Source organism: Bos javanicus, chromosome 15 (genome assembly GCF_032452875.1).
Source record: "Bos javanicus breed banteng chromosome 15, ARS-OSU_banteng_1.0, whole genome shotgun sequence".
Lineage (NCBI taxonomy): Eukaryota > Metazoa > Chordata > Mammalia > Artiodactyla > Bovidae > Bos > Bos javanicus.
This window is the reverse complement of record NC_083882.1, coordinates 29,711,524-29,724,098: the sequence shown is the minus strand read 5'-3', so window position 1 is coordinate 29,724,098 and position 12,575 is coordinate 29,711,524. Positions and strand designations below refer to the sequence as shown.

At 55.8% G+C, this 12,575-nt stretch overlaps 1 protein-coding gene across 3 annotated transcripts; it reads left to right on the top strand.

The window, feature by feature from the left end:
• Window positions 1–734: 734 nt before the first annotated feature.
• Window positions 735–12,340, top strand: HYOU1 (hypoxia up-regulated 1). 3 transcript variants are annotated; one of them, XM_061440537.1, is made up of 26 exons: window positions 735–816; window positions 1,797–1,893; window positions 2,115–2,208; window positions 2,398–2,476; window positions 2,629–2,783; window positions 2,908–2,984; window positions 3,422–3,603; window positions 3,850–3,965; window positions 5,037–5,229; window positions 5,442–5,576; window positions 5,731–5,813; window positions 5,905–6,037; window positions 6,198–6,385; window positions 6,601–6,739; window positions 7,263–7,323; window positions 7,461–7,540; window positions 8,050–8,235; window positions 8,385–8,557; window positions 8,640–8,727; window positions 8,850–8,972; window positions 9,104–9,237; window positions 9,319–9,403; window positions 10,034–10,274; window positions 10,366–10,413; window positions 10,690–10,740; window positions 10,854–12,340. In XM_061440537.1, the coding sequence occupies exons 2-26, from the start codon at window positions 1,803–1,805 to the stop codon at window positions 10,922–10,924; spliced, it is 3,006 nt and encodes a 1,001-aa protein (XP_061296521.1). In that variant the 5' UTR covers window positions 735–816; window positions 1,797–1,802; the 3' UTR covers window positions 10,925–12,340. The 3 variants fall into 3 exon arrangements, with proteins under 3 accessions (XP_061296521.1, XP_061296519.1, XP_061296520.1); XM_061440535.1 differs by having other exon boundaries at window positions 10,687–10,740; XM_061440536.1 differs by lacking the exon at window positions 735–816 and adding an exon at window positions 871–954 and having other exon boundaries at window positions 10,687–10,740.
• The last annotated feature ends 235 nt before the right edge of the window (window positions 12,341–12,575 follow it).

Here is a 12,575-nt window from a genome sequence, read left to right as displayed (position 1 = left end):
ATTTCTATGGGCTTGTGAAGTACAGAGAGGGGAGTTAAGAGCACCAGAAACCTTTCCGAGGTGCTTTAATTCAGAAAGTAAACAGGCATAATGGAAGAGAAACAGGAGGTGATGCATCTGTGCTTAACCAATTAGAGCCTCACAAAAGCGGCTTTTGTGTCAAGGATTTGCAGTTCGGCATGTTCTTTCTCAAACTGGAGTAAAGAGTCCAGGCCAACTTCTGCCACTAATACAAGCGTTATCTCCGACTCATCAGCGAACATCTCTCTTGGTGGCTTTAGTTTCCGCAAAGAAAGCAAGCGGGGGTTGAGGTGGACTAAGAAGTCATTCTCTGATTTCCAGCCAAAGCCTAGGGCAGTTCAATACCGACCAGCAAGCTAGCACCTCTTCCGCGTGGCTGCCTCGGGGATGCAAGGATGCCTGCTCCTCGGACGGGGATCCCAGATGACCAGAAGAGGCCCGAGTGCTGGGCCGCCCGTTTGCCGACTCGCTCCAGGCACCGAATCAGACCTTCAGCGCCGCGGCCGGAAAGGTCCCGTGAGCGCACCGGGATGGACGCTGGGCCGCGCGTGACGTGGACCAATCGGAGGCGGGCATCGGCGGTTTTCCTCCAACTGATGGACTGGCCTCTCCTTCGCCTTCGCGGCGGCGGCCGGAGACGGAGGAGGGGGTGGGCTTAGAACGTGGCCCAATGGGGACGCGCGCCGCGGCGGTGGGGGGCGGGGCCAGGCCCGCGGCGCAGGGCCGGGCAGCGGAGGCTCCAATGAGCGCACGCCGCGTCCGGGGCCGGCTGGTGCGCGAGACGCCGCGGAGAGGTTGGTGGCTAATGTAACAGTTTGCAAGCAGAGGGGAGTTGTGGAGGGCGCGGATTTGGGGGGCGCGCTGCTGGCCTCGTGGGTTTGTTCGGAGCTGCGTTTGTCCCAGAGCTGGGGCCACGGGAGCGGAGGCAAGAGGTAGCAGGGGTGGGGATGGCGATGGGAACCGGCCACCCCTAAGAGGAGGCAACGTGCTAGCTCCGGGGGCGGGTCAGTAGCGGGAGTGAGGGCCGCGCGGACGCCGGTATGCTTGGCCCCGCAGCTCGGTCCCTGGGGTGCTCTCATGCCTTAGAGGTGGGCTGGGACCCGTTTCCGGGAGTAGGAGCCGCCGCCTTTGGCCGGTAAGGCTTAGGTGAATTCGGAATACTGGCTGCCTTCTCGGCGCGGAACCTTATCGTTCCAGGCACAGTGGCTGTGTGTAGACAGCGGGGCCGGGATGGGATGGAGAAGGGGAGCGGGCGGGACAACCCGAAGGGATGCTGAGGACGAGACGTGCCCTTCTTCCATCCCTGCCTCCTCCAGCGTCACCCTCTCTCGGTTCCCGTTCAGGCCCGGCCAGGCTTTCCCCGCCAGTGGGGGAGCTCCAGGTGTAGGGAGGTAGTCTAATCCTGAGCGGGGATCCCTGGCGGCACCCCAGGTGTATGACAGCAGGGACAGTGCTGGGGTGCGCCCGTCGAGCTGCCTGTACAGTGGGCGGAAGGCCTTGGTCTCCTTCCTCCTGGCCTGTTACCATCACTGTTTCGGGATGTGGTGGCCAAAGGCTTGGATCCCCGGTGGTTCACCTGGGCCTTCCCGTGGTCACTTCTGAAGATGGTGAGAGTGCTTGGTTCTCATTATAAGGGAAGGGGGGGGATGTACCCTGTCCTGCCTTGGATGAGGATGGAGTAGGTATGAATTTTAAAGCTTCTGTGTTCTGGATGAGGTTCTGCCTCCTTCACTCAGGGCATCCAGTTACAAGTGTTGTTTTTCTCCTCTCCTAAGGACACAATGGCAGCCACAGTCAGAAGGCAGAGGCTGAGGAGGCTAGCCTGTTGGGCCTTGATGACTGTGCTCTTGGCAGACCTGTTGGCACTGAGTGGTATGTACCCCAGCAGAGGCGTCAAAAGAAATATAAATGAGTGAATGATGGATGATATGTGGCGGGCAGGGGTAATGAGACTGGTGAATGGGAAACCTTTCCGCTCTTAGGTTGCCAGACCCAGACGTTTTTGTTTTGTCTGCTGCTGTCTTACCTTCTCCATGGAAAGCGGTAGAAGGCGGGGAAAGAGGGGCTAATTGACAGATCTGTTTCCCCTTCAGACACACTGGCAGTGATGTCTGTGGACCTGGGCAGCGAGTCTATGAAGGTGGCCATCGTCAAACCTGGAGTACCCATGGAGATTGTCTTGAACAAGTGAGGGCGGCCCCAGGGTCGGGTGGGGAAAAGAGGGTCCGCACCCCAGGCCCAAGTGTGTTCTTGGTAGTGGCCTCAACACACTTTGTGTCTGCATGATTGTGGGGTGTTGTATGTACATGGGGGTGTTAAGGCTCCTGAGAACACGCCGTGCCATAGGCACATGGCCCCAGTGTGTCTTTTCCTCAGGGAGTCCCGGAGGAAAACCCCAGTGACTGTGACCCTGAAAGAAAATGAACGATTCTTTGGCGACAGTGCAGCCAGCATGGTGAGCTCACAGCCTACCCCCTTCCCAAAGCAGTGGGCAGAGGAGAGGCGATGGCAGACTCCAGAGTCTGCTCCCTGATCGATCTCCGAGGTAGGTAGGTGAAGGCAGGTTTGGGAATCTTAACACTCTGCTCTTTCTTTACCTCTTCTCAGGCCATCAAGAACCCAAAGGCAACGCTGCGTTACTTCCAGCACCTCCTGGGGAAGCAGGAGAATAACCCCCATGTAGCCCTTTACAAAGCTCGTTTCCCCGAGCATGAGCTGGGCTTCGACCCGCAGAGGCAGACTGTGTACTTCCAAATCAGCCCGTGAGTGCCCTGCTGGGGAAGGTGGGCTCACGGGGCCTGGTGGGATCCCCGTCAACATGTGTTCACCACTGTCCTTGTGTGGATGCCGGGCTTTCCTCGCCGCTAACCATCTCCCCTCCCCCAGGCAGCTGCAGTTCTCGCCAGAGGAGGTCCTCAGCATGCTTCTCAACTACTCCCGGTCTCTGGCTGAAGATTTTGCAGGTGGGTGGCCAAGGTGGGGCCAGTGGAAGCCACCTTCCCTGGAGACTCAAATGAAGGCAGGTCTGAGTCCCCAGGAACATTTAGTAACATCTGATGACATTTTTGGTTGTCACAACTGGGGAGCTGCAGCCACTGCCATCTACTGAGTAGAAGCCACGGGTGCTGCCAAACGTCCTAGACTGCACACCTCTGCCGCCCAAAACAAAGAATTATCTGGCCCAGGGACTTTCCTGGTGGTTTAGTGGTTAAGACCCTGAGCTTCCACTGCAGGCGCACAGATTCAATCCCTGGTTGGGGAATGAAGATCCCATGTGCCATGTGGTGCGGCCAAGAAAAAAAAAGTATTATCTAGCCCAGAATGTCAGCTGTGCTGAGACTGAGAAACCCCCATCTAAGGTGTGGAGCTGGTGGGAACCCTGTTCTGTTTTCCTCTGTAGAGCAGCCCATCAAGGATGCAGTGATCACTGTGCCAGCCTTCTTCAACCAGGCTGAGCGCCGAGCCGTGCTGCAGGCTGCGCGAATGGCTGGCCTCAAGGTGCTGCAGCTCATCAATGACAACACCGCCACAGCCCTCAGCTATGGTGTCTTCCGCAGGAAAGATATCAACAGCACTGCCCAGGTGAGCCGGGGGGGAGCTGCCGACCGGCCTGGCAGGGTGGCTGAGTCTGATGATGGAAGCCACTTGGCTTGTTTTGCATCTTATTTGCATGCTGGCTCTTGACAAATGCGGCAACAGCCCCCTCTCAGCTCCTTTTGCTGAGCTGTTTGGCTTTCATTCGAGTCGGTGCAGCCCTTTGGAGGCAGGCAGGCAGGCACCCTGGAGTTGTATTAGGTTCCTGTGACAGTGGCCTCGATGTCTCTGCAGAATATCATGTTCTATGACATGGGCTCAGGCAGCACTGTGTGCACCATCGTGACCTACCAGACAGTGAAGACTAAGGATGCGGGGATCCAGCCACAGCTGCAGATCCGGGGTGTGGGGTAAGTGGGTGCTGCGAGGAGGGCTGCTTGCTGAGCTGCCGTTGGGTCCGGGTTTCTTCTTGGAGGGTCAGCTGCCTCTCTTTCCTGCTCCCTGCAGGAATACTCTCCTGGCTAAAGCATCAGTCTTTGTAGGATACCTCTCCCAAAGAGCACGAGGTAGATGGAGATGCGGGGAGACAGTTTGGGAAGGTTGAGGGCAATGAATGTCCCAAGCTGCTTCTGAGGAAATCCATAAGGCCATAGGCCCTATGAGGAGTGTTAGCTTCAACTATTTCTTTGTTCTTGGCATCTTTGCTTTCCTTGTTGCTGATGTTATGTTATTTCATGAACCCATTCTTTTCTGTCCACCTTTACGGCTTCCGTATTAGTCTGAACTGCTGTCACCTCTCACCTGCAGAATAGCATATCTCACTGCTGCCAGTGTGGCCTCCCTCCAGTTCTTTCTCCACATTCAGCTAGAGGGTTCTTTTCAAACCTGTCTGTATCTCATTTCTTTAGAAACCCTTCAGTGGCTCTACACCTTTGTCTTGGCTTATAAAGCCACCTGTATGACAACTCCAGCTTGGCTCTGACCCTGAACTCCAGCCATCTTTGCCCTCCATTGAACTTACACACTCTTGTTCTCTCACACCTCACCCTTTGCCTAGAATGTTCTTTACTCTCTTCTTCACCTCATTAACTCCAGCTCATCTTCAAGTTTCAGCTCCAGCATCACTTCTTCACAGAACTTTCCCAGACATCTCTAAATAGCTGAAATTTCACTTATCTATGTTCTAGTGGCATTATCTGTCTCTCTGTTATAACACAGAGGATTGCTAAAATTTCACAGTGTGGTTAATTGCTTGATTATAAACTGTTTGATAGCAGGGACCCTGTCTTTTTTTTTTCCTTCTTACAATTGTATTTCCAGAGACAAATACATAATTTGATGCATAGTAATTACAGTTGAATAAATGGCCAGATGGACTATGGCTGAGAGGTGTTAGCCGTGTGGGTGAGAGCCAGGTTCCTGTGTGGATGAAGGGACCCCGTGTGTTCCTCACACTTGTCCCTCTTCCCTTTCCTGCACAGGTTTGACCGTACCCTGGGGGGCCTGGAGATGGAGCTCCGCCTGCGTGAGCACCTGGCCAGGCTTTTCAATGAGCAGCGCAAGGGTCAGAGAGCAAAGGACGTGCGAGAGAACCCTCGTGCCATGGCCAAGCTGCTGCGTGAGGCCAATCGACTGAAGACCGTTCTGAGCGCCAATGCTGATCACATGGCCCAGGTGCTCACACGTGGCTGCTTGAGGGCAAAGATTTCCCGCCCCCCACCAGAGGATGGAGGACCCCACCACCCTGAGCTCGATTTCGGGGTGGCCCATCACTTGTTCCCATGCTTCCTGCCTGCCTCCCAGTATCCTGTCCCCTTGGTATCTGACCCACCAACCCAGAGAGCAGGACCTGGGTGAGTGCTCTGACCTTCCTGTTCCTTTCCCAGATCGAGGGCCTGATGGACGATGTGGATTTCAAGGCAAAGGTGACTCGAGCGGAGTTTGAAGAGTTGTGTGCAGACTTGTTTGAGCGGGTCCCTGGGCCCGTGCAGCAGGCGCTGCAGAGTGCAGAGATGAAACTGGTGAGGCAGGGTCATCGGGGTGGGTGTGGCGGGGAGGCAGACGGGATGGAAAGTGAAGAGGTGGCAGGGAGGAGGGAAGAAGTCAGAGAAGAGTCTGTGCTGAGGAGGAGGGTGACCTTGGAGCCGACCCATCCCCCGCTTTCTCCCCCTACAGGATGAGATTGAGCAGGTGATCCTGGTGGGCGGGGCCACTCGTGTCCCCAAAGTGCAGGAGGTGCTGCTGAAGGCTGTGGGCAAGTGAGTGTGGGGCCTGAGCAGCAGGAGGGCTGAGGGGAGGGGGCCAGGCCAGGCTGCAGATGGATGGTCCTGAGCCTTGGGATGTTCACAGGGAGGAGCTGGGGAAGAACATCAATGCCGACGAAGCCGCCGCTATGGGGGCTGTGTACCAGGCGGCCGCGCTCAGCAAAGCCTTCAAGGTGAAGCCTTTTGTCGTCCGGGATGCAGTGATCTACCCCATCCTGGTGAGTAAGCCTTTGTGCTGGGTGGAAGGCTCCCTATACCTCTCCCAGGGTCATCTCCACTGTCTGCTCAAGCCTATCCCTCTGACTTCCTGCCATCGGCATTCCCCAGCCCAGACCCTGCTGTGCTTCTCCACCGGGCCTCCCTTCTCCTGCCATGTAGGTGGAGTTCACGAGGGAGGTGGAGGAGGAGACTGGGGTCCGCAGCCTGAAGCACAATAAGCGCGTCCTCTTCTCCCGCATGGGACCCTACCCTCAACGCAAAGTCATCACCTTTAACCGCTACAGCCATGACTTCAACTTCCACATCAACTATGGTGACCTGGGCTTCCTGGGGCCTGAGGATCTTCGGTGAGGGGGTGGGGCCAGATGGGGACTCCAGGGAGGGAGGGATGGGGTCTGCGGGTGACACAGGGGAAGCAGCCTGTGGGCTTGGGCTTGGGTTTGCTTCCATCTTGAGGGTGTCCTCGGGGAGGGCCCCATGTCTCATACCCAGAGGCTGTGTAGACTAGAGCTTGGAGGCAGGCTTGCAGGCTCCCCTGAATGGGTTTCTCCTCCCCACCCAGGGTATTTGGCTCCCAGAATCTGACCACAGTGAAGCTAAAAGGTGTGGGAGAGAGCTTCAAGAAGTATCCCGACTATGAGTCCAAGGGCATCAAGGCTCACTTCAACCTGGACGAGAGTGGTGTGCTCAGCCTGGACAGGGTGAGAGCAGGAGCCCCCCTGTGCCAGGCGGGGCCCAGGCACCACCAGCCTCTTCAACAGCGGTTCCTTGTAGTGTTCAAACATGGTCAATAAAGTGGGTCTGGGAGTTGGATAAATCTTGAGCTAAACAAGGGATCTGGTGTGGGCCATCTCAGAGCCTGTGAATGCTCACTGACATTGTAATTTTCAGGGTCTAGGATGGCTGAGAAACCTGCTTATTAACAACAGTTCATGGAATTTGTATCTTTTAGAACATACTGTGGACAACCGTGGCCCATTCTGTTGAGTGGAGGAGTGTGAGGGTGAGGAGGGGGAAGCTCCAGTCCCCTCTCAAAGGGCTTGTAATCAACCAGGGGTGGAGGAGACTCCATCCAGAAGCCCTTGGAGGAGGCAGGGGAGAGGACAGGCTAGCACAGCTGGAAGTCACATGATTGTGCCTAAACAGTGACCCGCCAGGCAGGATGTTTGTGGAGAAAAGGTGGGTTAGCATGTGCTTGTCTTCACCTCGGATCCATGTTGTCAGGTGGAGTCTGTGTTTGAGACGCTGGTGGAGGACAGCCCAGAAGAGGAATCTACTCTGACCAGTAAGATGAGTGTGTGCACGTGTGTGAGAGAGTGTCCTTGTGTGCCTTCCAGGGAGGTGGGCAGGCCTTCCCCTTAGGGTTGGGGGTGGAGTCACTTCTGTGGCGCTCTTTAAGTCTTTGGGTTTTCCTCTTTCTAGAACTTGGCAACACCATCTCCAGCCTGTTTGGAGGTGGCAGCACACCAGATACTAAAGAAAATGGTACTGACACAGTCCAGGTAAGGCCAGGGTGGAGCCAGGGGAGCGTGGAGGACGGTGCATGGGACCAGGCAGCAGCAGCAGAGACTGGGGGTTGGGGTGTTGATCCCAGCTTCTCAGGATATGATAGGCCCCGCCTCCTCTTAGCCTGTGGAGAAGGGAATGGCAACCCACTCTAGTATTCTTGCCTGAAGAATTACATGGACAGAGGAGCCTGGTTTCTACAGTCCATGGGGTCGCAAAGAGTTGGACACGACTGAATCTTTTCTTTCTTTCCCCTTAGCCCGAGCTGGGTTCACCAAACCCTTCTCTGGACTCTAAGCCATCCCAAGGCTCACCGTCACCTCCAGACACTTTTCCTTTGTCCAGCTAGACTGCCTCAGTCCAGACGCCCATTGCCCATTTCCACACAGTGGTCCTCTGTCTCCCTCAAGCTATGTCATAGGCAGTGAGCCCTTCAAAGCAGAGCCAGTCCTGATCCATGGGCCCTGCTGGTGACTCCTCAGAGGGTGTGTCTGTCTGTTTCCAGGAGGAGGAGGAAGGGCCTGCTGAGGGGAGCAAGGACGAGCCTGGAGAGCAAGCAGAGCTCAAGGAGGAAGCTGAGGCCCCAGCGGAGGACACCTCTTCGCCCCCACCCCCTGAGGCTAAGGGGGCTGCAGCCCCTGAAGGAGAAAAGGCTGCAGAGAAAGACGGCGGGGACAAGCCCGAGGCCCAGGTGAGCTCTCGGCAGAGTGAAGTCGGCCTGGACCCCGAGGCTGACGGGACAGGCACCTGCCGTGCTTCCTGTCCCCAGAGCCATCCCCACCTGTGGAGGACAGGAGGGCTGATCATGCTTTCCCTCACACCCTCGTCTCTTCCCCACAGAAGCCAAGCGAGAAGGGAGAGGCGGGGTCTGAGGGTGCCCCTCCAGCCCCGGAGGAAGAAAAGAAGCAGAAACCAGCCCGGAAGCAGAGGATGGTGGAGGAGATCGGAGTGGAGCTGGTCGTCCTGGACCTGCCTGACTTGCCCGAGGACCAGCTGGCCCGCTCGGCCCAGAAGTGAGTAAAGGCTGCAAGTGTGCGGAGGGTGGGCGCAGGCTATGGAGCAGCACCCCTCACTCCTGCTGCCCCTCGGCCACAGACTCCAGGACCTGACACTCCGGGACCTGCAGAAGCAGGAACGGGAGAAAGCAGCCAACAGCTTGGAAGCCTTCATCTTTGAGACCCAGGTTGGTGGGCTGGGACACAGGCCTGCCTCAGGACAAGGGACGGGGTCGGGGAGGAGGGTCCTGCCCCAAGAGCCTTGCCCCGAGGGCCTGCTGCACACTCGCGCTCTGGTGCACCTCCCCAGGACAAGCTGTACCAGCCCGAGTACCAGGAAGTGTCGACCGAGGAGCAGCGTGAGGACATCTCTGGGAAGCTCAGTGCCACGTCCACTTGGCTGGAGGATGAGGGCTTTGGGGCCACCACAGCGGTGAGAGGGCTCCCAGGATGTGGTGGGCAGGACGGGGAAAGGAAAGAGAGCTGGGGTGTGAGGTCATAAAGAAGGATGCAAGGCTGTCGTCCCCTAACCCCTCTGCCCTCTCCCACCCCCACGTCCGTCAGATGTTGAAGGAGAAGTTGGCTGAACTACGGAAGCTGTGCCACGGGCTGTTTTTTCGGGTGGAAGAGCGCAAGAAGTGGCCCGAACGGCTGTCTGCCCTGGATAATCTCCTCAATCATTCCAGCATGTTCCTCAAGTGAGCAGCCCCTCTGCTCTTCTTCCCCACTCAGTCCCACCCCTGTCCTTCCTGGGCTGACGGTCTCCTCTCTGACTGCAGGGGGGCCCGGCTCATCCCAGAGATGGACCAGATCTTCACTGAAGTGGAGATGACAACGTTAGAGAAAATCATCAATGAGACCTGGGTAATCCCCATATAAATACTTAATTGGAGACTTAGCTGGCAAGGTGGGCCATCCTTGGCAGCAGGGGAGATGCGGAGAAATGGAGACTCAGCAGTCATTGCCTCCTGGCTTGGCAGCTCATTGGAAAGGCAAAAGATGGCTGCATTTGGGATCACGTCTGATCAGTCCCAGACCAGGGTCATAGGCATGAGTCGTCGATTAGAGGGGTAGTGGAGCCCATCCCTGCGGGATCAGAGAGAGCTGCTCTGAGGAGCTGGGGCTTGAACTGCATGCAGAAATTGGGGCAGGGTTTGGGGAGCTCAGAATGACCTGTCGTGAGATGCAGAAGCTGTTCTGGATGTGGGGGCTGTTTTTTGAACCAGAGCACCAAAGCGGTTGAAATAAGGAGAAAAATAAGAGGTTCAACTGTGGTTAGTCCATAGAAATAGGATGGAAACCAGAAATAGGCAGTTTGGCACTCCCTTGTGGAGAGCCTCAAATGCCATCCTGAGGTATCTGTTTGCTTCGGGGGCTGACAGTGATGGGCAGTGATTTGAGGTCTGAGGGGAAGAGCCAGAGGTTGGTTGGGGTGTGTTTCATCTGGGACAGAGGCATCTGCTGGCTCCAAGCCTGTCCTGACCTCGCCCACAGGCCTGGAAGAACACAACCGTGGCCGAGCAGGCCAAGCTTCCCACCACAGAGAAGCCCGTGTTGCTCTCGAAAGACATCGAGGCCAAGATGGCGGCCCTGGACCGCGAGGTGCAGTATCTGCTCAATAAGGCCAAGTTCGCCAAGCCCCGGCCCCGGCCCCGGGACAAGAATGGGACCCGGGCAGAGGCTCCCCTCAATGCCAGCACCAGTGACCAGAGTGAGAAGGTCATCCCTCCACCAGGTGAGGCCAGGGGACTGGTTCAGGCATCACTGGGCAGGAGGAAGCTTTCCCTTCCCTCCGGGGACTACCTTTTCTCCTGGTTTCCCTCCAGGCCAGACTGAAGACACGAAGCCCATCCCAGAACCTGAGAAAGAGACTGGTGAGCTGGGGAAGCGGATGGGGAACATGGACATCACTTAGCCCCGAGGGGTCAGCAGACTAGCAGGACAGCCTCTCTCTGGACAGCCCTGGAGCTTTGAATGGCCTTTACATCTTGTAGATGGTTATTTCCAAAAACAGAATAGACCAAGTGTGGCCCATAGATCCTAAAATACTGACATTTACTGTCTGGCTCTTATTGGGAAAAGTTTGCTAACCCCTGCGTTAGCCCCTTCCTCCTTCTTGCAGACACTAACCTGTTCTTTCCACAAAGCAGGACCTGAAGCAGCAGACTCTGAGCCTCTGGAATTAGGGGGTCCCGCAGCAGGTGAGGGTGGAGGTGGCGGGCTGTGCTGGAGGGCAGTGCCTTCCCTGAGCTGGGCCTGTTCCCTCTGTCTCACCTTCCTCCATCCTGTTCTCTCTTCCCCCAATTCCTCCCAGAATCCGAACAGAAGGAACATCCCGAACAGCCGACAGGACAGAAGCGAACTTTGAAGAATGATGAACTATAACCTCCCAGTTCCCCACTCGTCCCTGCCCCCTTCTCTCACCACCTCTATTTATTAAGCACCAAGGACTGGGGGAGGGTTGGTTCCCCGCCTCCCCAGAGGCTTCAGTTCCTCTTCTCTCACCTGCGACTGGAGGTGCGGAGAAGGGGAAGGAAGGGACGGCTTACTGGTTCCTTCTGGAATAGTTCTGTGGTTCAAACTGAAATCGTTTTGTTCCCCAACCCCACCTGCTGATTCCCTACCATCCAGGTCCTAGTTTGGGAAAAATCACTATTCTGTCTTCATTCTTCGCCTGTGGGTAGGTGAGAGTGCGGCCATCAGTGGTTGGCTGACAGGCCTGGTAGTGGGAAGGGTGTCCTGGGTTGTTAGAGGGTCTCCAGGCTCTTCTGGTTGTCCTTCCCTCCCTTTTCCACCATGAGATCTATGCCACACAGGCCAGTGTATGCAGAACCTTGCTTTCCAGGTTTGGTTTCTGAGCTCCTGTCTGTACTTTTGCCTCCTCCAAGGTTTTTTCCCCTAAAAATCCCCATTCTCATGCCTCCCCACTGTGGGTCTCCTTGCCTTTCTCTTGCAAGTTGGACAGTCCTCTGCCTCTTGGCCAGACCCCATCCATTTGGACTGCCTAAGTCACTCGAGATCGACCCCCACCCACACGTACAACCCCAGTGGCCAGAGTAGGCAGGGAGAAAGTGAAGAGAATCCAGCTGCCTCTCGAGGGAGTGAGATGTGTGAGAGCACTGTAGCTCCCCACCTGTGGACTCTGGGCCAGGAAAGGCGTGTGAGTAGCTGGCGCAGGGTGCCAGCATTCTGCAAGCAGCTGTTGAAATCTGCATCTTCCCAGTTGCCTGGTACTCCATGGCCCTTGGACTTCTGCCCCCCTTCTCTCCCTGTTGTTCTGCCCTCTCAGACAGAGCCTTTCCCTCACTCCCTGGCCCCCTGGGCTGACCAAAATGTGCTTTCTACTGTGAGCCCCTTGTCCCAAGACCCTGGGGGCAGGAGAGACTGGCATGAATGTAGAACTGCCATCTTGCTGTCTTGGAGGCAGGCCTTGTGGGCAAAGGAAGAGGGTACAGGCTGGCCTTTCTGTAGTGCATTGCTCTGCTGTGATGGGGGCCCTTGACCCACCACGTGGATGTCGGGCAGCCCACCCCCCAGGGTCCTATCTGTAGCAGGAGCCAGGGCTGCCACCCCCACTCCCAGGGCATAGGGGAGCCTGGTTGTATCTGTCTCTTGTCTTTTCTTTTTCTCTTTTTTTTTTTTTTGCCACATTGGCAGAAATGTGCCCTAAGGTTCCTATCCTGTCCTATATGTTTGAATTGTTTCACTAGCAGTTGAGGCTGGTTGGACAGATTTGAGTCAAATTGTACTTTGCTCCATTGTTAATTGAGAAACTGTTTCAATAAAATATTCTTTTCTATAGTTTTTGTGCTGTGATTTTTTTTTTTTAATGTGTTTATTTCTAGGACTTCCCTGATAGTCCAGTGGTTAAGATTCTGTGCTTCCCGCGCAGGGGGCACAGGTTCAGTGTCTAGTTGGGCAAGTTCCACATGCCACATCGGATGGCCAAAAGAAAGTATGTTTATTCCTTGAATATAAATAATGCATGTTTATTATGGCAAATTTAGAAGGTAAAAGTTGAATAACAAAATTACCT

Bases quoted from the DNA above. Each gene is read 5' to 3' on its own strand.
- HYOU1 (XM_061440535.1), top strand. From the start codon at position 1,803: ATGGCAGCCACAGTCAGAAGGCAGAGGCTGAGGAGGCTAGCCTGTTGG. The intron at 1,894-2,114 runs GTATGTACCCCA...TTTCCCCTTCAG, and splicing joins AGACCTGTTGGCACTGAGTG to ACACACTGGCAGTGATGTCT. The intron at 6,386-6,600 runs GTGAGGGGGTGG...CTCCCCACCCAG, and splicing joins CTGGGGCCTGAGGATCTTCG to GGTATTTGGCTCCCAGAATC.